The sequence below is a fragment of the Eucyclogobius newberryi genome, unplaced genomic scaffold (genome assembly GCF_026437365.1).
Source record: "Eucyclogobius newberryi isolate DKJ021-1_F unplaced genomic scaffold, fEucNew1.0.hap1 SCAF_22, whole genome shotgun sequence".
Lineage (NCBI taxonomy): Eukaryota > Metazoa > Chordata > Actinopteri > Gobiiformes > Gobiidae > Eucyclogobius > Eucyclogobius newberryi.
Window position 1 is genome coordinate 11,094,407 of NW_027315857.1, and position 27,131 is coordinate 11,121,537.

General features: G+C 40.1%; 1 protein-coding gene across 2 annotated transcripts in view; it reads left to right on the forward strand.

The window, feature by feature from the left end:
• The window catches only part of lrch4 (leucine-rich repeats and calponin homology (CH) domain containing 4), a 47,642-nt gene that overhangs the window by 13,721 nt on the left and 6,790 nt on the right, over positions 1-27,131 (forward strand). For both annotated transcript variants that reach the window (XM_072459298.1, XM_072459297.1), the window contains exons 2-16: positions 12,015-12,159; positions 14,099-14,228; positions 15,296-15,401; positions 16,128-16,374; positions 17,265-17,361; positions 19,375-19,486; positions 20,256-20,365; positions 20,443-20,498; positions 23,194-23,352; positions 24,448-24,516; positions 25,329-25,383; positions 25,474-25,531; positions 25,646-25,729; positions 25,812-25,903; positions 26,301-26,438. In XM_072459298.1, coding sequence (XP_072315399.1) covers positions 12,015-12,159; positions 14,099-14,228; positions 15,296-15,401; positions 16,128-16,374; positions 17,265-17,361; positions 19,375-19,486; positions 20,256-20,365; positions 20,443-20,498; positions 23,194-23,352; positions 24,448-24,516; positions 25,329-25,383; positions 25,474-25,531; positions 25,646-25,729; positions 25,812-25,903; positions 26,301-26,438 — 1,658 coding nt within the window. The remainder of the gene's footprint in view (positions 1-12,014; positions 12,160-14,098; positions 14,229-15,295; positions 15,402-16,127; positions 16,375-17,264; positions 17,362-19,374; positions 19,487-20,255; positions 20,366-20,442; positions 20,499-23,193; positions 23,353-24,447; positions 24,517-25,328; positions 25,384-25,473; positions 25,532-25,645; positions 25,730-25,811; positions 25,904-26,300; positions 26,439-27,131) is intronic.

Sequence of the window (27,131 nt, forward strand, 5' to 3'; positions counted from 1 at the left end):
TGGTTTAAAGGCTTGAAAAGACTTGAAACCCAATGCATAGGACTTGGGACTCTGACTTGAGGCCAAAAACTTGACACGGTCCCACCTCTGTTGGCAGTGAGATGTACGACAAAGGATTTTGAATCTGCATGAACATTAGCCTGTGTTGCTATGTTGCTAATAATGAGTAAAAATATTTTTGTAAAACTAACTTGTGTGTTGGATGCTGGGCAAATGGAATATCCATTAGCCCAGGAAATGTTACCCTTGTTGAAAAGTGAGTTGAAGTGTGGATGAACGTTTGCATTTCACCAGGACTGCACTCTTTTCATATAAAACTGTTGACATGTAACTGGCACCGTAGTCTTCGGGCATTGTTGGGACTTTTCCCAGGCCGTTGACATTATCAAATTATCCTAAAAGTACCTCAGTATCAATTAATTTGGATAATGACTACCTTCTGCCCAACAGCGCAATATATTTTTATATTTAGATATATTTGTATAATATTGTATCATATTTATATTTAATGGTATCATATTTATATTTAATGGTAAGAAAAGGAACTTTGCTCACATAGCATTTTCTACCTTCAAGATACTCAAAGCGCTTTACAGTAAAGAAAAACTCAACCCGTTCACACACACCAGTGTACATAAACCGAGGCGGGTTCAGTGTCTTTCCACTTGAGTTACTGCCAAATGTCAACATCATTTCAACCATGTTGACATTTGGTTTAACATTTCAATTCAAATCATCTGGCTAAAATTGTATTTCAAGCAACATTGGCAACCAAATGTTGTAATATAGTGACTAGAGGCTTCTAGATGGAGAATAATTACAAATAAAGTGTATAATTCATGAAAGTCCGTTTTATTTTTCTATTTAATGATGTCATTTTTGTGTTTTATAGTCTGTATAGTCCAGATAACTATTAAAACTATCAAAGTACAGCTATGATATAGTCTTCTAGTCACGATAAGTTGATCAATATTTGCAGCCTTAATTGTCTTTGCGGCAGTTTGTTTGAATGTTTTACTAGTGTGGTGCAGTCTCAGCAGGTAGTGGATTGTTGTCAGGTTCTCGTCCCATGGCTGTGGGATCTGGGTTTGTCCAGTAACACAATCTAACACTATAATGCGCGTGTAAATAATGTAATGGTGTGGCTAGCTAGGCTGCATGGGAACTAATGAGCGCATGAGCCCTTATGTAACCCGCCAGGTCATTTAGCTCCCTGTTGTTTGCTGTCCAGATGGCTGTCCGCTCACATGGGGCCAAGGAGGGGTGCAGAGGGACCTGTTTGTGGGTGCCCAGTCACCTCCTCAGTGTTAGGATTGAGTTACTTTTCTCCTAATATTGCTCCCAATTGTAATATGACCTGTTTTATTGGAACACTGACACATGCCAGTTTTGTGTGGCTTTGTCACATAACTATCAGCTACTTTTCTTCTGTCTTCTTCTTCAAAGACCACAAATCCCATGCTGCCGTAAACATATTTTGCACAGAAAAGTTACGTTTCCTTGATACTAGTGCTCCAAGGTATTTGCTGCTAGAATTGGTTGAAAATGTGTTCAAGTAACGTTTTGTCTGTTTCATAGTTGTACAGTAATGCAGTTCATTTTAGTGAGCCACTTTTCAGTTTCTTCCATTCTTGCTTTTGCTTGAAACCGAAACTATACATTTGTCAGTATTTTTTCATTATTGAAGGTTCTATAGTAATCTTGTATGCACTTTTCTTGTAGCTTGCTTAATACTGGGCTTTGATTCATGTAGAAATGTACATATTTTCTGCTATTGATCACACCTCAAAACAGAACACTTGTGGCCAAATGTCCATAGAGAATAGAGAAAGGACTACTATTGCAAAAAACAATGTAAACAAAAGCGCAATAGAACAACCCGATAAGCTGCTGAGTCACTACTGGCATACATATATACATATCACATATATACATATATACACATCACATATATACATATATACATATCACACATATACATATCACATATATACATATCACATATATATACTGATCTTGGTCCAGTATTTCTTAACAACGAAATGTCTGTGGTGGCGATGGAGTCAGACAATGTCTGTGGTGGCGAGGGACGATGTCCCAGGGTCCTCTGTCCTTAGACTCTCCTTCTCGGCCAGGAAAAACTACAAAAAAGTCTGACTACCCTGACAATCTTAAATGTATAAAACATGTTTGTGCCACAGATTAGAGTGAAACATTCCCCTCTCATCACAACATCATCTGATAGATACAACCACACGTCCAGATAGAACTTTGAAGCTTCAATACATCGTTGTGGCAGTAATTGTTTTGAAATGCTAAAAAAACTCTCTCAGCAACGAGCATTAGGCCAACATTAGGCGGCGGGTGCGGCGCGTAGCACGGGGAGTGCGTACGGGGGAGCACGGCGCACCGTGGCCCACGGCGCACCGTGGCCCGTGCGCTGCCCACCGCTTCCCACCGCGGCCCACCGCGGCGCGCACCGTGGCCCGTGCGAGGCACCTGCCCCGCTCCCCGCGCTGGCCACGGCGCGCCGTGGACCATGTGGATTGAGTAAACAAACATGCGCAACAGGTGACATTATTTGGAGAGTTCATAACTTCTACTGATAAACATACCAAAGGATGTTCAGAGATGTTCACTAGAGGTGAGCAGGGTCTATCAAGCTACTATCGTTTAATCAACGCGCCAGTCTTTTGTCTTTCAAGGGGGGGAGGGGGTCCAGAGAGAGACGAAAAAAATTACGTCTTTTCAGCTTCAACCCATTTTGAGAAGATCCCTAACAACTAAAGACAACCGAAGGCATCAGTTGTTTTGTATTTCTCATTAGGCTGATCTTAGTTTACCACTGCACAGAGCCAGCACACTGTTATAACACGTGTGCCACTCTCACCAGTGTTGCCTTCACCAGATAAGAGCTGTGTTCACTTGTTGTACGTGTCAGTATCGTGTGTAATCCAGCATCCATTCATCCTGTGCTCCGGCAGCTTCAAGTGTCATAAATCCTTAGCCCTGTTGATTTTTGATGCACTTGAGCATGTTTTAGGGCAACTTACATAGTGAACTCAAACTGCTCCTCTTTTAAAATAGATCTCACTATTAGTCCCAATGAAAGCTTCAAACGAATCTATCTTCTCTTTATTTTTTGCTTTTAAACTCTGACAGAAGTTATAAATCTTTATGTTAATAGCTCCATGAGCTAGCCTTCATCAAACTTTCAATGCAAAGACGTTCGTGTGTCCTCTAAAGGCCCCTTCTGTCATTACTCACCCTGTCAATCACTGTAAAAGGAGAATCTGAATGGTTAGTGCTAACAACAACTTCTTCTTTCTGGCTGAAGGCCAAGCAAATGAGGGGCCAGTTCTGAACGTGTGACCTCCAAAACAACACCAAATCTAATTGGACACTGTAGTTTTCTGTTTTCAAAACATCCCTTCTTGTCATTTCCAACATATTTTTATGATCATTTCCTTAATATAATTTTATTGACGAGCACTATTTGTAATTGTCCTGAAGTTCCCTGGGATTTGATCTCGTTCCATTTTATTTTACAAGAGTTTCTTCTCTGTAATCTAAAACTTAATTTAAATAAATCACTTTTATTGTCTTACTTTGACCATAATGACATAATGCTGCCTCTCTGCATCTCCGCCTCTCCAACTCATGCTACCATCGTAGTTTGCCTCACTATGTTGTTGCTGCGTGGAGAGTGTACTACTTCCCTGTTGCATGAAAGCGTGTGGTTTTGCATACAGTACTTGGGCCGATGGAAACCTGCAGACGGCAGGTGAGAAAAGGCTCACACGGTGACAGAGCGAGGAGAAATCTGTGAAAGAACAGAGATGGAACCAGACATTGTCATACTTCATGGACTCTTACTGGAGAATCATCAGGACTTTTCCAAACACAGGGCTCTCCCATGTTCTTGGTGTTAACTGCAATAACATCTCCATGGAGACAAGCAGATAGCAGAGCCATAGACATATAATTAGTTGAAGCAGCATTCATGCTCATGCTATAGATCACTTAGCAACCTATCTATAACACCTAACCCTAATCTTGCGCTAACTGAAAAAATAAACCGTTGCTTGCATAACCACCAATGCAAAGTGGTGGTTGTGTGGCATAACTGGGCTGGGGGGAAATGACTGCTTTTAACCCTCAAAATCAACAGGTGTGCCTCTGGTAAGTTTCTAGTTACACTAAACATCCTCTTGCAACTAGCGAGGAGACCAGATAAATGGCATAAATATCATGGAATAAACTGACTGTTATAGGCTATACGAGTACTGGCTTCACTATTCATTTGTATCTGATGGAACATTTGATGTTGGCTTAACTCCGTTTGCATTGACCAGCAAAGAGATGGGCAACAAAGAAGAATTGTGTATGAATGTCTATTGGTAGATCGGAAAGGTTACACAGTGCCCCTTTAAGGTTTAGCATATACTAAACATTTTTAATGAAATGATGGTCTTTTGTTGGCCTAGTGACTTCTTAGGATTTGCTCCAAACCACATCGCCATAGTCACTTGTTCTAGCTTGCTTTAATTCTTGCTGAGTCACTGGTGGTTTGCCTCGTCACTCCCTTTTCTCCTCAGATGGTAGCTACATGTCTGAAGCATGTGTACCCTGAAGGCACTTAACTTTCAAATACTTTTGTAAACTACTTTTTCATTATTAATTACCAATGTTTGTTGCTGAGAGGAAACACAATTTTACTTGCTGAGTGTTATTACCCAAGTTATGACGTCTGCTTTACCTTTGGCTTCAATATGCTCTCATGGATCTTATTCATGTTTGCCATTTCTGCGGTGAAGGAATATTACCAAGATAATGTAGTTGCACAGAAGAATGTTCAGTTTGAGTATGTTATTACGTTATATTGCTTTAAAGACCCACAGTAAATCACATGCCACACACACACTCTGACTTTACGGTCTACATGTTGAGCAGCTTGTGAGTCGTCTTTATGTGGCTATAGTTCAGTACTTTGACTCGTCGCTCAGTCGGTGACACACTGAGCGCTGTGGTGTGAGGCCTGTGATGAAACTAACACTGTAGCACAAGTCAACACCACCACATCCTGCCCCACCCGCACGCTCAGACATGGAGAGGCGTCGTCACTGGCAACGAAACCCACGCACCATCAGGTCGACTGGCACGCTTGAGTACTTTTCTAGATTTCTTTAAGGACGGCGTGCATGTAGAAGAAGAAGAAGAAATGCACAGTTCTTTCATTGATGCGGTCATGTCATACTTCCAGGTCAAGTTGGAGCGTTGGGTTTAGCACTTTGACTGCACTACTGTTAAATTCTTGGGCCCGACCAGTATGGAATTCGGGGGCCCATACCGATATTGATGTGATGGCGATTGGAAGTTAAAGTTGGTCATATTTAGGCTACATTTACTATCTCAGTCTATTTTAAAGACTGAAAGTATGTTTGCATACTCTTTATAATAAACTGATCTACTATTGAAGTGAACGACCCGCTTGAGTGGCTAACTAATATGCACACGTGCTGGTGATTATTACGGGATGTGTAAATGCTGCTGTTTTCACAGCTCATTCACATCTGTGTGAAGCAATAAACACAGATACAACTATAATCACATTACAGTAGATCTGTGAGAGCATATAGGTAATGTTTACTAAGTTTGGTTGGACTTAGCTTGTGAAATGCTAACTAAAGTGCCTAACTAAGCCATATTTTGTTTCTGATGTGATCTGAGCTGAAGTTAACTTTTATTCTTGAGTTTGTAGCTTAGTTTAGCATTTAAATCCAGCGCTGCCTCAGAAAGAGCTGTGAATGGCACACAAACGGGAGCATCACTGGAGCTGCATTCAGCTTCACTACGGCGTCACGGACACATAAACTAAACAGACCCTGGCTCTACATATTAGGACATTCACCTGACTGTAAATGTGTTTATATGGTTGTATTCCAGAGTCTAAGCTTTATAAGGTATTAGGCATGCCCATGTGGAATGTTGGCAAGTTATTGGCTAATATTTCTCCAAGTTTCCATATTGACTAATATATATTAATCATGACGTAATAATTCTCTTACATTTTCCAATTAATTATTTGATTAATGAATACCGTAACTAAAAGGTAATCTGATGATGAATGTATCATTTGTTGTGGATTTTTCCAATTCAGTTTTTATTTAAACTTTGCATAAGTTTAGTTCTTCAAAGCAAAGCAATAAATATAACTGCAAAGTGTAACATGCTGTACTTATTAATCTTAACCTTTTCTAGCAGTGTCTTGAGCCCAGAGATTACAATATAACACCATTTTATTATCCTGGCCCTTGTTTTATTTGGGTTATTTTCTTTTTGTCCATTATTTGCCGTCTCTCCAGCTCTCAAGACATTGTGTTGAGCCAAAAAGTAGGTGTGTTACTTCTTGGAAAAGTGTCTTTACAGACTTGCTTTGAGGCCTGACATGTCTTTGTTCATGTCCCTGTGTGCAGCCCTCTCCCTCACCTCTTTTGTACTGCCATTATCTCACTCTTATTCACTCGCTCCACCCCTCCTCTGTTTCGCTTCTCCTTTTCATCTATTCCTCCTTCCCCCTTGCTCTTCAGGTGGCTAAGGCTTCTCAGAATCAGACTCAAACTTCTTTTTGAGCGTGGATCGACAAGCTACGGCAGAAGTATGTATTATTGTTTGACACCATTTCCCATATTTAATACCAAACAGGAAGTCTGATCCAGTGCGGTCATTGCATTATACAATCTCATTGCAGTTGAGGTTCCTGTCCCTACCTGTTCCTTCCTCACATCAGCTGGCTACTGCTATTTGTCATCGTGAAGTCATCATGAGTTTATTTCAGGTCATCGAGTCAAGGGGGGACAATACGCTCTGTGTCTGGCAAGATGTTCAACACAAACCAAGAAAAGCCTCCGAGAGACCCTTTCAAAAGAATGCTTGTATACTTTCTTATATAAACGCACCAATAACTTTTTCCTACAGAAAGCTGACAGTTGTTAGTGGTCTTATGATGCCCGCGGCCATCAGATGTGCACTTGTGGTTCCCCGCCTGTCAGGACTTGTAATGAATGTGGGGATCCTGCACGACTTTGTTTCGCGTCGGTGCCGACAGGGGTTTCTCTCGGAGGGTCCAGTGACATAAGGCAGCTTCTTGTCACTCTGAGCAGATTAGATTAAATGACTCTGACAGTTCTGGCCAGCACTGACTTCAGCTGAGCTCTTAAACAGCTTTTGCACCTTTTGTCAAATAAGACTGACATCACAGAGACGGCACAAATCATTCTTGTGTTTTTGTCATGATACTAACATTTCAAAGGAATTGACTTGATATCGACTTCGATACCACAGTTATAATAACTACTACTTTGTCAACTTTTCAAGTTTTCTGATACTTCTATTCTAACCTTCTTTCAACTTTTTATCCACAACATATAAGCGTTTTCTTTATTCATATTGTTAAGTTCGGGTTTAGTTTCATGCAGTATGATATTTTCTTGTAATATGACTCCAGTTTTACTTTGCTGGCTCATTGTTGCGTGTGTTTGCCGTTGAGGTTAAAGGTCAGCAGTGATGTAAGTGTCTGAAGTGGATGAGACTTGTAATTGGAACTCTGCCATGTCAATCCTCCTCGTGATTCTGATCCTTTGAAATCCTCCGTCACTGCGTTTAGGCCTCGCTGTGTCTGTCTGCCTCCTAATTCACTTCTAAACATCAAACTGGAGTCGAGGCTTAAAATCTCCGGGAGCTGCACTTGAATGGCAAACAGCCGGGATCAAAACATCTGTAGCTGTGTGGTTTGGAGGTTTTTGAGTATTTTTTCACTGCTAGCTGGAGTGGAGTCTGTGATTTGATAACAGCAGGTGGTTTACATTACGGCAGCGCGGTCCGCTCTGCGTAGCAGAAGTTTGACAGTGAAAAGAAGTGCTAATAAAAGCGAGACTCACTGGGGTGGTGAGCACACACTCTTTGAACAAGTTTTGTGATGTTTTGTTGCAGTGTTTTTGATCCTTTTTTTTGCCAAGTATTCGAGTGAGATCATAATTTGGGAATGGAACTGGGATGGTGTAGCAGCTAAGGCTAACAGCCAAAAAAGCACAACAATGATTTATCAAACTGTTATGAAAGGCATAAAATCAACACATGGAAGGAATAATGTTTAAATACTATTTGTACTGAAAATAACAGAAGCAGATAAGATTTTAATACATTGAATTTAGTCACAGTGGGTGTTTTAATACCCATATATCACTAAAAACAATCTTCATAGGGCTGCAACAACAACATTGCATTGTTTGCCTTGGATACACATGGCATTGTAATGTGCATATTTGTGAATTCCATCTAGCACATACCAGATTTGACACAAATTGGGTGCTGACCCAAATCAGGGAACACACACACACTCAACCCCCACTACTGCACGCTTCTAGGCTCACTGTGGACTCGCCATGCCAACTCCACGGGGTCAGGTGGGGTCAACAAAGCCAACATGGTCACTTATTAATCCTTACGGAGTGGTGACCTTTAGGGTTCTATGCAATTCCAATCATTCCAATCATGTTTGGAACTAGCCAACTATATCACTGACTAAATACTGAATATTTACAGCTGACAAACTGGGCATTTCTTATCACTCCACTGCCCTGTATTTTTATGATTTGCCACTAATTCCTGAGATATTATGTGGTAGACAAGCTTGTAATGTATGGATCACAAATTCTGTCCTCTCCTGAGAGACACTCGCTTCTGACAAATGAGAGTTGATTCAGTCTGCCTCGGTACACGCGCAGTGGGAACGTTCTCTGATGAAGGAACACGACCGTCTTCTCCTTTCGTCTAAAAGAGCTGTCAGTGACTCTGCCTCCAGCTGCGAGGCATGCTGCCCCATCTGGATCCGAGGGTGATTAAGAAACCCTATCCCGAGCACGGAGGGGCCCGCGTGAGTCAGCCTCTACCAGGAACCATCTCCACACCTCCTCCTCCTCCATAAGGCTTTGTTGTGACTTGGCCCTCGACCATGTCCGTTTAAAGCCAGCGCCCCGCAGTCTGGACCATGGCAACCCCTTTAAGATTGGACGTTTCACTGGCCCACTATCTCCCGTTCCACCGCACATGCTTTTCCCATGATGCTCCTTGGCGTTTTGGCCCTGGCTGTGCTCCAAGATAAGCCAACACAGCATTTGGCACCGTCAGTAGCAAAGCCGGGGACGACTGTTAGCGCTATTGTGTTTTGCACCTGTGTTGACCAAAATGAACAGAGGCTTCAAACATGATGCATTTGATTTGGTATGACAGAAAGGACTTTGCATGGTGACATATAAATGCAGCAGATTATATATAAATGATGAGTGCGCTTGTAGTTGGTATAAACACAGCAACTCGCCTTTTCTCCATGAACTGAATTTTTGCTCCATGCATCTTGTGAAGGATCAATATTTCACGATAATTCATGCTAAACCAGATTTTTGTTGCTAGGCCACAATTTCAGGTGTAGGTAGAACTATATTTTAGGTGACGCTATTTTAGTCGTTAGCTTAGCACAAAATGACAATGATTTCTAACCCGAATACTGATGTTTATTTATGTTTAATTAGTTGCCATTTTCCCGAAGCATGCATCGTATTTTGTGAAATTAATGCTAATTTATCCACTGTTTATTGCAAACACTCTTCTTAAGACACCACGCCACCTTCACAAATATCTATACTACTGAATGGGCATTTTTCCATCCTTTGTTTTCCATCAGCTTTTTGCGGTAGCCAGCACCTCTCCATCCCCCAGTGCCCACTCCCTCAGACACACATATGCTCCCATTCCACCCCCCACCCATTGTTCGGGCCGCTCCCCTCCAGCAATGGGACAGGCATGGGGCTGTGGACAGCAATATTTACTGTACGAGAAAAGAAAGCTCACACACTGTCTGAACCCGCGCTCTTTATTAGGCCATGTGAAATGGGCCTTCTAATGAAATCCTTTGTTCGCAGCCCCACAGTCAAGTCAATGTGCTCTCTGCGTTATTAAACCCAGCAGGATGTCATTTCTTTTTCTAATCTAGCCCGACTGAAGGAGGGGATTTTTTTCAGATTTTTCTACTTTGTGGGTGTTTGCTACTCGAGCATGGATTTCTGTTGGCAGGGGCTAGATGTAGAGCAATGCGGTAAACAACATGGACCAGAACTGCTCATTAAAGTGCAAAAAAGAATTGTCTGAAGAGATGGATCAAATTACTGAAATTTATTTTGAGGAAGGACTGTGTTTTGTACTGAGAAATGCGTTTTCAGTTTAGAGCATTTTATGTTTTATTCTCTCATAGGGTTGCAGCTTACGATTCATTTATTTTAGTAATCAACTAAGGAATGATTTCTGTTTATCTAATCAACCAAATAAAAGCAGAAATATGGTGGCTGAAGGCTTCTAGATACGATATGCTAAAGTGTACGAATAAAGTGTATTTTTAATGGAAATCTGAAATGGTATTTATTTATTTTTGTCATTTTGATTTAACAATGGTGCTGTCTTTGTAAGAAACTACCTTTTTACGACAGTTTGTGCACATGTATCTGTAAACTGCAGTACATGTAAAAAACAATATGATCTATTCATTTTTTATTCTTGATTTCAAATTGATCCCATTACATTTCTTGTAGTGTATAAGTTATTATCATACTTTTTAAGTTCAGTTTTTTCATTCAATTACATACGCAAAAACATTGTTCCATGTAAAGAACTTTTAAAGTTGACTCTTTAGACTATAGCAGTGGTGGCGATCCTTTGATGACACAAACTAATCCCTTTAACATGGCAGGTTTGGGGGTACATTTCCTTGTGAATGGAGCCCAGTTGGTAGTAGTCCATCTGAAAAAAGTGGTTAACAAAGCGAGCGCTCCCGTCTCCTCCTCCAAGCGCACCGATCAATACAGAGCCATTGGGCTGTCTGCCATTGACAGACTCATCTCGCTGTCGGGGAATGCTTGGTGCTAATGTGGCCGTTTGAAAATCACTGCACTTTTAGAGTCAATGCTGCCGGATGTGCTACATGTTGTGCTACTTTGTGCCATACTGCTACAGAGGCTGGGATACAGATAGTTGTGGGCCTGTGTTGTGTGGGACAGGATGGGGGAGGATGGACAAAATGCGTATGAGGTTCGATGGTCAGGAGATAATGGCTCGATAAAGAGGAACAAGGGAATTTTCAAGGCCTGGTCATTGGAGGCCACGAATAACTGAGGATTCTGGGAATATTATTACTTTTCAGTTGAGTTTCTGTTGACATTGGTGGTATTTAAAATTATTAATGGTAATTGAACTTATGGTATAGAGAAACCCGGTCTACGTAGAGTGAAAGCAGAAAGATTAACAGGAAGTGGCTATTACCAGACACATTCACCCAGATTGGACCAAAGTGGACCTTTTGGAATGCAGCCAACATTCTGTCACCGCCGCGGTTTCTTTTTTTGTACCCCAAAATTTCTGCTAATTATAGATCTGTGGTTAAAGCTATTGTGAATGCACTCGTGAAACAGCCAGACATTAAATACGCCATGGGAAAGCCCTCTTTTGGTGAAACTGTTCTAAAGTGGTGGGTCTGGGTTAAATGTATAACATTGTTTCCAAACATACCTAGAGTTGTATTTAGCTTAAATGGTTATTTGATGAATCCTGTCCCCAAGTCCTCTTTCTTCTGAGCCTCTAGAATGCCTGCGCTGTTTTAAGTCCATAAATCATCGTCTTTGCCATTACATTCTTAACATTTCTGCCATTAGTACTGCGTGCTTACATTAGCAAGTCGGGGTCAAGCCAGCTTTGTTTATCTCCCTTTTGTAATTGTCTCTGCTGCCAGTAAAAGGACATTTTACACAATTCCTGATGAGTGATCACTGATTTAACGTGATGTGTAGTAGATGCGATGAGATTCTGAAGTAAAGGTAAATCATGGTAAAAAATTATGTATAATAAGTCTCCTTTTAAAAACTGAATAACCATCCTTTTTATTAACTGCAGTTTATTTTTCCCCACAGACCTGTCCAAGAACCGCCTGTGCGAGCTGCCCGACGAGCTGTGTCACTTCATCTCTTTGGAGACGCTGAGCCTGTACCACAATGGGATGCGTTCACTGTCCTCCAGCCTGGCCAACCTGCAGGCCCTCACCTACCTCAACCTCAGGTATACAGCCCTCAACTATTCATTACTACCGTTACCAGCTACAGCATTTGGGTCAGACGTAGAGAATCAATCTTACACTGCATACACGATGAAATGTCAAGTATTGTCTTCTCGCATTGAGTCAGTTGTTACAAATCAGTGCCCATTGTAACTATTGAGATCTTGGAGCGAGACAAATCGTTCCAGTGAGGTCTCACACAACAACAGAGCTGTCACATGAGGCCCAGTTATGTCTTATAATGTCTCCCCTGCTTCATATAAATATGCCAATTAAAATACTTATAGCGTGTAGCATAAAACATTAGCCAGTGTAGCTAAACTCAAAATTCTTCTTGATGTTCAGATTTGTTGTATTGCACTGGTTATAAATATTACAAAATAAACAAAACTACATTTTATGTAGCAGGAAAAAAAAAGTGGTAACTATGACTTTAGCTATTGATGCTAGCTGTGTTATGTTGCTATTGATGCGTCCCTTGATTCTTAATACACATTTTTTAATTGCTATTTATTTAACATTCTTGTATATACATAGAAGATTCTGGATCTAGCTGAAGTGCCATGGAAACTACATGGAGCCAACCTTCAAAACATAATTCCTTTTTCTATGTTTAAAAGTAACATAAATCTTTGTCAAAATGTTTGACTTTCTTGATTGACACAACTTTATACTTTATACTGACTTAAGTCTTAATTTCCAGGTCCATTCTGTCTCGACTGTTTGAAAGTTAAGCTTCAGTGTTTGCTCAAAGCGGGGAAATCTATCCGAGCTGTCCAAATCTCCCTTCGAGTACAGTTCCATACCAACAGTTCCCATCCCACACACTAATAGTACTGTTGCTAGGAGACAGCTAACTCTCCAGCTGGCTGCTAAGACGTGTAGCAGAAGTGTGGCCTCTGTGCAAATATACAGTGTATGATATTATTACTGCATGTCCTAGAAATCAGGGGTTTAAACATTATACTGTAAGAAACTAGGAAAATGTTAAATATAGCTTACATTTTGACTTGAAGTACGAATGAACATTGACTAAGTACAAAAACTAGATAAACAGAACTTGACCAGAACAATATCGACACTAAATTAGGACTAAGCCAATTCTACACAAGGATTAAACTAGCTCTAAACCAGGATCAAACGAGGGGGACAGATCAATTTTACTTTCGAACACCTCAGAACTATATTGTTAAGGGCACAATGACTTTCCATGAACAAGTCCTGGCTCACAGAGGTCTCCTACATGAGAAGCAGACCTCTCACCCAAACTAAACAAATGCTTTCCTAAATGAATAAAATCTACATTGTACCTGAATTGTACTTTTTAATAATTAGGCCGATCTCTGCAATTCACAAAAAGACATTTAGTAATTCCAAGTTTGTAGCACTGTGAGCTGTGGCTAAAGCTAGAGTAAACAAGAAACTACGTCTGTTTTTTCTGCATTTATTTTATGTCACCATGTTCTATCATCTCTTTATGGAATCCATTTGGTTTGGTTAGTGTTAGATGTATCATGCACTCAAAAAATATAATATATTTTGTCTAGATGCAAATGCATTAGCTCAACATCAAGTCAGTGTTCAGTGAGAAATTACATTTTGTTGATCTGTTTTTTTCGTTTAATTTTCACCTACATCTGCATCTTTCTTATCCGATCATCTTGCTCGAAAGCATACAGGGAGCCAAAAGCAAGTGTTGGATCACTTAATTAGACCGTACGGTTCATTTACGACATCGGAGACACTTTCAAACCAGTCGAAATGTGGCTTAAGACTAAACCAAAACGTCATAAATTGTAATACAAGACTACGTTAGAGCTTAAACACAACACTAGATCTACAAGGAGACAAAACAAAGGTGGAAAACTATAATAAGCAGCCACAGAGATCAAGAGCTATAAATATCCCACTACATTTTCTATTCTCAACTTGTGCCCTCAGTCGAAACCTCCTGTCCAGCCTTCCCCTATCGGTGTTCCAGCTTCCTCTCCTGAGAGTGCTCATCGTCAGTAACAACAAGCTGTCGACGCTGCCTGCCTCCATATACACGCTCACACACCTCCGCCAGCTGGTAAGCAAACACACACACGCACATGCACACACACATGCACACGCACAGGTTCACTCTGCAACAAGCCTTCTCAGGATCAAGGGAAACGCAATTCTCTAGATTTATATTTATCCAAGAGGTCATGTTTACTTTGGTTGGTCATTGCTATTAAATATCAATATTGACAAAGCATTACAGCTTTTACAACATTAAGGAACCATTACAGCAGAGCACTTTCTTCATTGCGAGATGAGGCTTGTGCTTCCCATCTGCTTGTATTTCCTTTCATTGTGGCACAACATGTTATAATATGAATTTAAACTAGACTTTCTTGCATTTAAATTATTTCAGGTGTTTTAATAGCTCAAAAATGCATTTGAAAACCCTCCACCAGAAAATTCTGATTCCACCTTTTAATATTAACAAACTCTAAATAGAAAACAAGAAAACATCCTTGGTTTGTAATTCATTTGAACACAAGCCTCAACTGTGACAATATTCTTAACAGAACACCAAGCTAGAATAGCTAGAATAACTCTAGGCTGCTGTTGTGCTGTCTTGGTAACGCTTTTTACTTGTGGCTCTAAAAATAATCTAGGCTCTGATGCAGTGTAGGAATGGCTTTTTACACTAGTGTCAAGCAAAAAGTAAAAAACCCTTTCCTTTTTGTTTTTCCAGCAATCTCGTGCAGTTTTATTTCTTAAATTGGTAGTTTGACAAAATGAACATGCTCACTGTTCTATCTTTCATACGCAAGGCTGAGCATTCAATCACATTTAAATCGAGATCCAGATTCAGTCCTTTCAAATCGTCATTGATCAGCTTTGGTCTTTTTAATCAAGGAATCTTCAGTCAATGCTTTGTCAGTAAAAGCATGTGGTTTGGAGCAGAGTTAAGACTTGGGAGGAAACATTTTTTTTAAATGTTCATGTTAAATGCCAACAACTAATTGTATATGTTCAGAAAATTAACAGTGAAAGCAACTTTTTTGGGGTTTTTAATTAATAAGACAAACACAAACCAAATCGTAACTCAAGATTAATCAATATGAGGAAAACATGTGTGTTATTGTGCCTCTTGTCCCACAGGACGTCAGCTGTAACGAGCTGCAGTCTTTGCCTCCAGAACTTGGACAGTTGGAATGTCTGCGCGACCTGAACCTGAGGAGGAACCAGCTCACCTCGCTGCCTGAAGGTACTCACTGCCCCAGTAAAGGAACTACTTTTAGGAGGAACTAAAGTCGTTTTCATACATGTATGTGTGCTCTGTGGAGCTGACCCAACAGATTTAGTTCTGTTTTCTCCACTCTTGGGTCGGTTGTGTTCACATTCTCCCCAAACACCACACCATGACCCACGTGAGATGTGGTCAGCTGACAGCAGCATTTATTTCCATGACAACGAAAAGAGCCATTTATTGCAGCGTGTTCACATTGGGAAAATCGCAACGCTCTTGGAGCTCAGAACTGGTGGCAGTGTGAAAACCACCGTACAAATCTGTACCAACCATATACTGTGCCAAAACAGGATGGAAGGAATGGTGATTTATATAGCATTAGAATGTATTGTCCATCTCAGCTGTCAGCATGGATAAGAGCGTTGAGCATTTAAGTGGTATTGATTGGCTATTAAAAACAAAGTGCATATTCAGAGCAACTTCCGCTATATTGAATTAGAAGCCCTAAGGTGGTTCTATAACAAGATTGTTCAGAGGAGGTTGGGAATCAGAGTTGTGCGGCCATGTCAAGAATATAACATAATTTCATCAGACAAGTAGTTTACTGTCAGGGCAACCATGCAGTTTGATTTATTCTGAGAAACTTGAAAAGTTCTAACACAAATAGTCAAATAGTATTTTCCCACCGTTTTGAATGTTTTTTTCAGTTTTTTAAGCATCTTTAAATTTTTGTTTCTTCTCCAGAAATCTCCGAACTCCCTCTTGTCCGCCTCGATGTGTCATGCAACCGGATTTCCCAAGTTCCCGTCTGCTACCGGCACCTCCGGCACCTCCAGAGCATCTCCCTGGACAACAACCCGCTCATCATGCCCCCCGCACAGATCTGTTCCAAAGGCAAATACCACATCTTCAAGTACCTCAACATGGAGGCCTGCAAGAGGAACACCAACGAGCTGGAGAGACACCTCAGGCCCACGGGCTTCAACAGCTGGTATGAATCACACAAGCCAGTCAGCATTGTCTCATAGAAACACAGTAACTATTATCTTTTTATATTTCACTGAAACAAGTTGGTTTGGCTTCATTCTGACTTGAATAACGTACTCCTTTATTACTTGAATGTTGAATTGGGTTGGGTAATCCTTAGGGCTTCAGCAAACAATTCTTTTAGTTGCCGACTTGTACACTGAGGGTTTTTAAATACATTATAAGAAAATAAAGGCTGAAATAAGGTGAATCTGGCAAAGGTTTCTAGATAGAGAATATTTATGAATGTATCATATTTGTTTGACATTTTAATTTTAAAATGCCGCTGTCTTTGTTGTATAAATGTAATTTTGTGTGTGTTTTACAGTCTGTATAACTATGATTATCAAAATATGGCTACGATTATTTAAATAGTTGACAAATAGTCTCAATTAGTTGCAATTAATCTCAATTAGTCGCAATTAGTCTCAATTAGTCGCAATTAGTCACAATTAATCACAATTAGTCACAATTAGTCACAATTAGTCGATTAATCATTGCAGCCCTTTTATAGTTGTTTGCTACAGTAAATAATAGTGCATATTTTGGTCTATAGGCAAACTATGCACATAAAAAATGCTTATCAGGTGACGTGGCAGCTTCTGATTGTACTAATGTTGCCTTACAAAGACATAAAATACCATTGTAATCAATACGACCACAGTAGCCTCTGTGTCATATTCCCAGCAACAGTTGTTGGAGCTGTAATGCACAGTGGAAGAAGTCCCAATATTTGTTTTAAAACATTCCCAGCCAAGGTCAAAGGTAAAAAGCACAGTAGCCTTAAGGGCCTTCTCCTTTGTGCCCAAGGTGAGTTTACATTAGTGTAAAGTTACGTCCTTCTGTCCCCTGCAGTCTGTCGGAGCAGGAGCTGTTCACTGGTCAGTTTGGAGGGCTGGACTCGGGCTTCAACAGTGTGGACAGCGGAAGTAAACGCTGGTCAGGGAATGAGGTAAGACTCTACTGTATCATCATACATGAAATATAGGTCATGTGTCACAGATTTACTAATGTCTGTGGATATAGGTTTAATGTAATCCCATACGAAGGCAGTATGGTTGTAAGGCTTTAGTCTGTTGAGACTTGAGTAAAAACTGTTTATGTGCATTAAAGTTTCAACTGAGTTATTTTCATGTTTCAGTCTTTATCATCATATTGACATAAAGACTAAATGGTTTCAAACTACACATTTCAACAGCATTCTCAGTCGATCTTTCTAATCTTAGATTGGTGTGGACAAGTGTTGTGTTGTGTCCTTGAAATCTGAGCTGGTTCTTCCAAACCACAGAAGTGTTGTGGGCACACTGACCACTTGCAAATTCCAAAATGTAACTGTCATTTTCCTTGTTATGTTTTCCTTTTTTGCACATTTCCGCAAAAAAGTAACTACCGGTATTTTAGATTAATGGCAAGTAGGGTCACGATACTAAAATCATCAACTTTCGATACCAAAGGAAGGGCTGGACACAATACAGATATTGATACCACAATAAAAAATGTTTTTTTTTTTGAGAATAGAATGTAAATTTTAACCCAGATTAAAATTGTTTTTTTTAAGTTTTACCATTTAGTCTTTTACTAGATCAAAACCATTCTGTCCAGTGTTTAAGTATGTTTTAGTATCTGAGTATTGATACTTTTTGACGGCCTAGCAGCAAGAGCTGAAGCGCTCTAAGCTGTATCCATGGAAACTTGGAGCTGTGAGAGTGAGCTTGTGCTTCCCCAGCAGAAGGAAACACGTCCACACTCTCCTCTAGTTATTCTCAAAGTGTCAGAATCCCCGCACAGGGCAATGCAAATGTTTGCAGTGTCCTGACATATCCTCGCTGCAGTGGTCAGCTCAAAGTGATCGCACTAATGAGGCCAAGACATGGGAAAGGGCCTGGCGCTGGCTAATTCCTGGAGGGACTTGAGACTTTAGCAAAACACCTCATAAAACTTAGACAAGCTTCTCTTCTTGTTTTGTTTTTTCTGCGTTGGACTGAAATGTATGGGGCTATTGTGCGTTATCACAGAAGTGGCATTCAGAATGTTCCAAATGCCTAAAGGGTTTGGACAATTGTGAAGGAGTTCAGATTTGATGGTGCCATTCAAGAATTTACACTGACTCACAATGATGAATTAAAAAAAGACGCTTTAACTTAAGGATTTTTAAAGGACATGTATTATGCCAAATTCTCTTTTCTTTGAGCTTTTATGTTACTACATTGTTCCATAAAAAAACTACTTGGAGTTGTATTTAGTTAGTTATTCACACTAGTTTGATGAATCTTGTTTAGTCAGTCCTCTCGTTTCTGAGCCTCAAAAAACACTCTTTGGATTTTTCTTGTTTTGAGCCGTCATAGTTAGAGCTCCATGATCTTCTGTGCTGTTTTTAAATCATCATCAATCATATAAATCATCACCAGACTCAAACTGATTATTTCTGTCATCATGTCACTTTCATTATAACTGCGTGCCGGCATTAGCGTGTTGGGGGAACGCTAGAGTTGTTTATTTCTGCAACGTTATTCCCTCTGCTGCCTGTAGATGTAGCTCTAACTCAATTCTTGACGTGGAAAAGCCTTGACAGATATGAAGGCATGTGATTGTGCATTTTTGTTGAAGTAATAAACATGAGTAAAGGTAAAGAGCGTGTTTAAACAATATAATAATGCATAATACACGTCCTTGAATATTCCCGATTTTATATTTACTCCTTTTGTTAAGAAGTTCATATGTTATATTTTTTTATATGCAGTTGTTTGGTTATTCAAGTTTTATTCATGTTCAGCTGAAAATGGCATAGGCGCCTGTTTCTATCCGCCCACACAAAGAAAGGTGAACCACCCTCCTCCCACTCAGATAAAGCAGTGGGAGAGTTGAGTGGGAATCGTTGTGAGCCCCAAAGACTGTAACTGTTAAATCAATCGTCTCTCCTCCCTCTTGCGTGGACTCTGAGTTATGGGCCCTTGTGCTGTCTCAGTCCGCAGACGACTTCTCCGAGCGCTCCCTGCGACTGGCCGAGGTCAGCAGAGACAACCGTAACCTGGAGGAGGAGGACGAGGAGGATGTGGCCCATGTACAGTCCCCCAAAGGTAAATGAGAGCTAACATGAGAAGCGATGAAGAAGAAATGGTAAATTGCAGTAAGATAACAGTTAATCACTGTTTCATCATTGTTATAAGTTGTAGGTTCAGTAGACATTGGAGTAGTAGTTAAGGAGTGTAAATGTTCTGTCTATTTAATCTCTAAGATGAAGTTGCATAACGTTTGCATAAATGGCAAAACAGCTTTCAGAATCTTGTATGTATGCTACTTTATACATATATTCATGCGCTGTATTACATCAACTGTCCAGAGAAACTAGAATTTGTGCTAAAAAATATGTTTTTTTTTTATAAAGTAATGTTTATGTGTATTGCCCCTAGATTGAATCATTGTTCATAACCAAAATTGAGGCACAAACAAAGTTAAAGCTGCTATGAACCACTTTGCCCATCTGAACCTTTTTTTTTTGCTTTTACCTGTGAACATAGTGAAAAGATCCTTTATATTTCATAGACTATACTGTATCTGTACTGTTGTCTAGAGGTATGAGCAGCATAAAAAGCAGCAGAAAGCTCATCTTATAAACTATGTACAACATATTTCAAACATGAGCATTGACTTGTTCAGGTTAACTGGCAGAGATAAGAGAGATTGATAAGGGATATCTAACCTAAGCTTGAATGTAGAAACGCAAGAATCTAGAGATAAAACGTTTCTATAACTTTTGACCTGGTTAAACACAATTCAGATATTTAATGGCTAACACTACCGTCTTGATAAAATATACATTGCATTCGACCTCCTTCGTGTCCCCAGTGAATGGAGATGTGGAGCAGGTGGATTTCATCGACAGCAGTGTGACGGAGGAGGAAGAGGAGGAGATGAGGATAGATGCGCCCACACCTCCCCTCACCATGCCTCTCTTGGTATTCACTCATTAGCTGCCTCTTCTCTCCACATACCCCTGACCAGGGACTTATCGACATGCTTATTGATTTTCCAGGAGATGAAGGAGAGATGTGGAGCCCCTCATAGTCAAGAGTCCACAACAACATGCAGGTCAGTCCAGAGTCCAGAAAAGACATTATTTATGTAGACTTTGGAAGGAGTGAAGGGTATTTTTAGAGCTCTGTTTTCTAATGTTATCACTTTTGATGTATTTTGCAAAGCTACAGTATATAAAGACTACACAAAATATGATTTGCTCACCAAATCTAATAACCCATGACTACTTTAGTCAGTGGGAAAACATGTATCATCATTAAATTGTGCGGTTCAAACTGTGTAGCACTACTTTTTGGAATTATACCTTCTCAAACATTGTAAGTCAGCAACACTAACACTTTTTGTCCAAGGCAAATGTAAACACATGGTAAAAAATATGATCCTAAGAACTCAAAAATTAAAATTTTGAGTTGGCTATTTTAGAAGCAATCTATTCTCTCAAAAATAAACCTATATGTGACCACATTATTGTGTCACATTAACATAACTATCATTCAGTTTGTGTTCATATAACTGCTCCCAGATTTAATGTATCAGAGAGTTGAGGATTAAACTTTTGTTGGTCATCCCTTCCACAATCTTGTGGCAATTTTATCTTGCAGTGTGAGATCTTGCCTCATTCCTCTTATGTACACAAAATACTCAATCAAATCGTTCTTTTTTTCACTTCTTACTCCTTATTAACAACACTAACAGTCTACCACATTTAAAGGCTGCAATCACAAAAAGCTAATAGTGTAAAGTTCCTCAAGGCCGTCATTCTGGAGCTCTGCATTTTCCAGGTAAAGATCACAGTGTTTCCGGGTGGAGTCTGAACTTCTTTGTGTGCAGGAGGTGTGCTCATACATCCAAGCAATAACTGCGTGTCAGTCATAGAGCCCAGGATACATTAGCCAAAGTGTGCACACTGTCACAGAGGGAGATAATGGCTCTCAGTGCTTTATCATTTTCTCTGTGGCTTCCTTCCGCACGCCACAAGGTCACTCACTTTACTGTCTGTTTGAGGAGCTGGGAAAAGTCAACACTCCACAGTTCCCATAACTTCCACATGTTAACTTGTGTCAGACCCAGAGCCTTTCGGACCACGTAATGCTGTCCTCCTGCGGAAAGAAATCCTGTTGCAAAATGTAGGGCAGAGGAGATGGAAAAGTAAAGAGACTGAAATAATGCCTTTGTTTCGATATCACTGTGAGAAGATTATATCACTGTGTCTGTTCAGAGTTAAAGGTTGAATGGACGATTTTTTTGGCACAAATCTAAGTCTTATTTCCTCATGGCGTGGACTGTCGATTAGTCCTGCCACGTATCAATCATAAAACGCACCTACCGCTCACCTGCAGCCGCGTGCGGTTCGTCCCCACGTTTCCGTGTGCCTAAGCGCATGGATCTATTATAATATAGTTCCCTCCAGTGTACGGGGCAAAATGAAGACGGAGAAAGACAGTTCGAGGTGACGCAGAAGTGGACAGAAATCTACGGGAGACGAGAGATGCGATGCGCTCCGTTGCGCTAATAAACAAACGCATTACCAGAACTTTTATTAGAACTTCTTCCTTGTGTTTGAAATATTACATAACATTTAAATGAAGTTGACATGCCTGTATAATGCATTTACCAATTGGTCAAAATGTCTGTTAAACTGCTCTTCATTCAACTGTTTCCTCTACATATGATATTGCAATCAACGAGCTGCTGTTTGTGAGGTCCACTGTTTATTTACTCAACATAAAACCCCAGGAAGAGTAAAACTAGCTAAATTCTGGCTTAGTTCCTAAATCCTTAATTTCCTACCATTCTAATACATAACACATGTTCCAATAGTATGTGACTAGAATTTATGAAATCAAACTTTCTGACTGCAAAAGTTACGTTTTTGTTGTATAAACGGCCACATAAAAAGTACTATACATTTATGTTTACTTTTCTGGAGTACAGATAGATAAAAAAAAAACGAACTTATGAACGAAAAAACTTACGATTATATTCTGTCCTGAATAAATAAATAAACTGAATAATCTTGACATCCCTATACTGGACTAGATCACAATGGCATTGAAGCATGAGCGGTTCCAATGGGCTGCTGGGCTGTTCAGCAGCAGCAGTTGGGTTATTGTCAGTGCCAGGTTCATTATGTGCATTCAGGACAAATGACTAAGCACGACCGTATTACCCAAATGCACAGCGATCCACTGAGAGGAGCAGCAGCCTGTCCCCTTCACAAGGGAAGAATGCCTCTGTAAACATACTCAACGGATGCTCCACGGCCAGGCCCCCCACACTTCCTCTGGGACCTCCAAAAATAGGACACAGAAACTCCAAATGGGAGCTGGACACGTATTTTCTAAACCGCATTGAAATCATACAAAGGAAATTTGGCGCAACAAAATTAGGCCCTGTCCTGTCCTATTTATCAAAACAATGTATCAAATCTTTTTACAGGAAAGCTCCAGCTAAGGTCCAAATCATGCCAAATTAATTAAAATTTAAATTAATAAATTTTTGTTCTGAAAAAAAAAAAAAGATAAAAAGTTACATTTATTTTTAATAGACCATATCAGCTATCAGCCTTCTACATTTGAAATATTCTGTATTTCTAGCCTTGTTCCTTCATGTAAAATATGTGTTTGCTCAGCCTTTTGAGTTGTATTATTATTTTCTTGTGTATTTGTTGTCTTTTGTACCAATACTGAATACAGACAAAGGTGAATAAACAAGAACTTGTTTATTTTACTTTTGTTTCTATGTCCAGGCCCAGTCTCCATGTGGACACCTGCGGCCCCTCGTCCACGTCTTTGTCTCCGGCCCTGTCTCCATCCAGTCCCACTCTAGAGGAGCGCAGACGGCCGGGAACGCTGCAGATTTGGCAAGAGCGAGAGCGGCAGCAGCAACAGCAGCGAGAGAAGGCCAGGTACACACCCAGATGATCTGCACCACAGGATGTCTGATAAGCACTCTCCCATTAGCCATTAGCACAAGTATAACCCAGCATGTATTTGTAAAGGTGTAAATGTAGTCTGAGTGTTGTAGAGGTGAATATGCTGTTAAATTAGAACTATTAGAGCTGTACATTGCTTAGTCTTCATCCACACTTGCACACATTGAAATTGGGCTACACTTGGGATGGACCTGGGCTAAACCTGGGCTAAACCTGGGCTAAACCTGGGCTAAACCTGGGCTAAACCTGGGCTAAACCTGAGCTAAACCTGAGCTAAACCTGAGCTAAACCTGGGCTAAACCTGGGCTAAACCTGGGCTAAACCTGGGATAAACCTGGGCTAAACCTGGGATAAACCTGGGGCTGCTTAATTATGGAAAATCAAATTGAAATTTGAATAATTGCCTAGGCCTATCTAGACCTGTACTTGACCAAACCAGAATAAGTGTGAATAAAGCCAAAATCTAGAAGGCCATTAATATGTGTTACACTTTAGGCTAAATTAGGCTACACATGTAGATTCAAGGTTGAGATCTCCAAATCTTGGCCAAAGGTCGGCAAAGTCAGCAAACTCTGAAACAAGGGCCCCATTCAGATCTTCTGTGGACATGTTTGACTAGCAACATTATCATTGTGCATTCACTTACCAAGGCTCCCCAAACAAAGTATGTATGATTGATTTTAGCATTTTCCCCAGACAATAAATAGAACCCAATTCAAAGTTCTCAGATATTGCGTAACATCCAAGTCAGAAGTGAATTTAAACTGCAAGGTTTGTTTTGGTTTGTGATTTATTTTGTACTTGATTGAGATGTCTCCTTGCATTTGTCACTGCCACTCAAGAACTATCATTCAGTGTGTGACCTCACGTAACCTCTATCCAAATTGAAAAGTGCAGCAGCAGCTCTTGGGGTCACGCTGAAGCGACGCCCCCACTACTGAGAGGGGGGGGCGATGATTAAACTGATTGGTCACGGATATCACATGACCTGTCCCTGTCTGTCCAGCTGTGTGTCTGCGCTGCTACTGATTCTATCTCTAACTTTCAAAAAAAAAAACTTTGTCACAGTTTGCTGAGGTCATCCAGTAAGACAGGAAGTCATGTGACCCCTGCTCAGCACACAGGAAGCCGATCAGGGTAAGCGCCGCACATCACCAGAGCTGATGATTAGAGTGGGGTAATTAATGAAGAATACATGCAGTCTGGAAAACAGATTTAGTTATAGGAAGAAGGATGTAATTAGTTTTAAATAGCTTTTTATTATAGTCATGGCTTTGTTTCCTTATTGTGCTACTCGTATAAACAAAAACATATAAACCCAACCCAAACATTCTGGAATGCAGGCCAAAATGGAAAAGTGGAACATAATGTAATTTTAACGAAGAAACCTCCAGAATATGAAAAATTCAGCTGATTCTGAGTCATATCAGAACCAGGAAGTTATTATTTAAAATGTTTTAATTTGTTTATTTAATACAAGATCATAATAGACTTTAAGATGTAATTGGACAAATCTACACAGAAATGTTGAGCCTGCAGTAGTTTTTAATTTTATCTACATATTTGTTACATACTTAAATATATATATGTATAAATACAATTTCAAGGTTAGAAAATATTTTTTTTAATCCCATGCTAACTGACATTTCTGCTCTGGAAATGTTTTTATTTATTTTTTTGCTTTAATATTTAAAAATACAAATTACTTTCAGTTACCCGTTGGAACTTTGAACATTCTGATAACATAACATTTTAAAGGGTAGACTACAGGGCATGTTTATGTAAGGAAAAAATAGCCAGAAATGTGAAAATGTTTCTGGCTATTTGTTGGTCAAGATTTAAAGACTATTCAAATGAGCTGATCTTCTTTCTGCCTTTCATAATAGAAGGCTGCAACATCATTCAGTGTAATTGTGGAAGTGAATTAGTTGTGTTGTGTCTCTCTCTAGTGGCAGTTCACCAGAGAGCAACAGTTCCCACAACGGTCTGCGCCAACGATGTGCAGTAAGTGTCACTTCCGGTGTAGTTTTCACCTGCAAAAGTACGGTATGTCACTTTGATTTATTTTTATTTCCAAACTTTTACTTTTTCCAGAGTGCAGATCAAATGAGAAGCGTGTCCCCATGTCTGCAGCGCTCCAGCAGCAGGACAGGTACTCCATATGCTGTTAAAATGAAATAATAAAACAATAAAACTAATAAAATGCATACAATAAAATAAAATAAATGTAACTGTGCTTCGAATTTGATCTCATTTGGTGTGATAGAGTCCTCGTCTTCGTCCGGCCAGACTCCCAAACCCAACAGCTTCCTTTTCCGCTCCTCATCCCGCCCCACAATCAAGCCTGCAGGTACACAATCATGACCACACTAAACATTGACGCTTATTGTCCCGTTTTAAGATTGTCACAAGAAAGCTGGTTTTATTTTCAGGGGCACCACTTTGTGAATCCGGACGAAGCGAGTCTCGTACAACGCTCCGCTCGCCCAAAGAGGACAGACCAGACGTCACACAGTTACGCAAGGTGAACAATTCATAGTTTGGATTGATTAGTCTTACTTTTGGTTGAAATTCACTAAGATTGTGGTCACGATACCTCAATTTTAACAGCCCAGTTGTATTTACTTGATCAGTCCTTGTAGTGGAATGTTTACTGAGTGCATTTGATTAAAACCATTCAAAGTTCTTTCCACTTTTTAAGAATCACATCTGTGTTCAGAAACTAAAGCATTTTTTCCTCCTTTGCTCTTCAACTTGTTCCAATCTGTTCAGAGCTGAATAACGAGAGGACTTAAAACATAAAGCATTAGAATTAGAACCTCCATTACAACCACTTTGTCCATCTTTTGCGTATTTCTCCAGTCACTTATTGGAATAAAAAAAAAAAAATCCCACATTTAATTTGTTTTGCTGCTTGTCAGACTCTGGAGACTCGTTTGAAAATCAGGCTTCCGGAAGACCTCGGGGAGGCCCTGTCCAACGGCACCGTGCTCTGTCAGCTGGTCAACCACATCCGGCCCAGATCCGTGTCCACCATCCACATCCCGTCCCCAGCAGTGGTGAGTCCTGGTTTATAAATTGTGCTCATGCCTCAGAACTAAAGGCCAAGAATCCGCAATCATTTGGGGCCCGTCTGTGTGGAGTTTGTATTCTCTTGTGTCCTTCATTTTCCTCATCAATCTAAAAACTAGCAAAATAAGAGAATCCATATATGGTTGTTTGGGGTATTTAGTGTTGATATGTAGACCATGATTTTACATTTTGTTCATTGCAAACCACAATATTAATCTAAAATGACTTAAAAATAGAAACTGGTCTATCGACATCCTGTTGATAAACTGCAGAACTGATGAGCTGATAATCTTTATAGCGACAATTCACCGTAACAAGCACTCGCATGTTTTATTAGTGAAAAATGGTTACGTGACATTTTGGACCCTTACATGTTTGACCTCATTTTGAATAATTGCAAATGACAGAAATACAGTGTTCAGAAAAGCACAGTCCTCTTTCTCGTACACACAAATGTTCAAAGCTTCATTGTGTAAAATAAAATAGGCCGAAGTTCATCTGTCATTGCCGATAGGTTTGTTTTGGTTCGAGTTGTTTTGACTTCTGCCCAAATCACAATGCTGCTCTGTGATTGGTTCAGTCCTGCCTGCCCGTTTACCATTGGTGTGGGCTGCAAATTAATCAGCGGGAGCCTAACAAGATGAATTCTCAAGAGTTTGTGAATTAATCTTGCGGGCAAG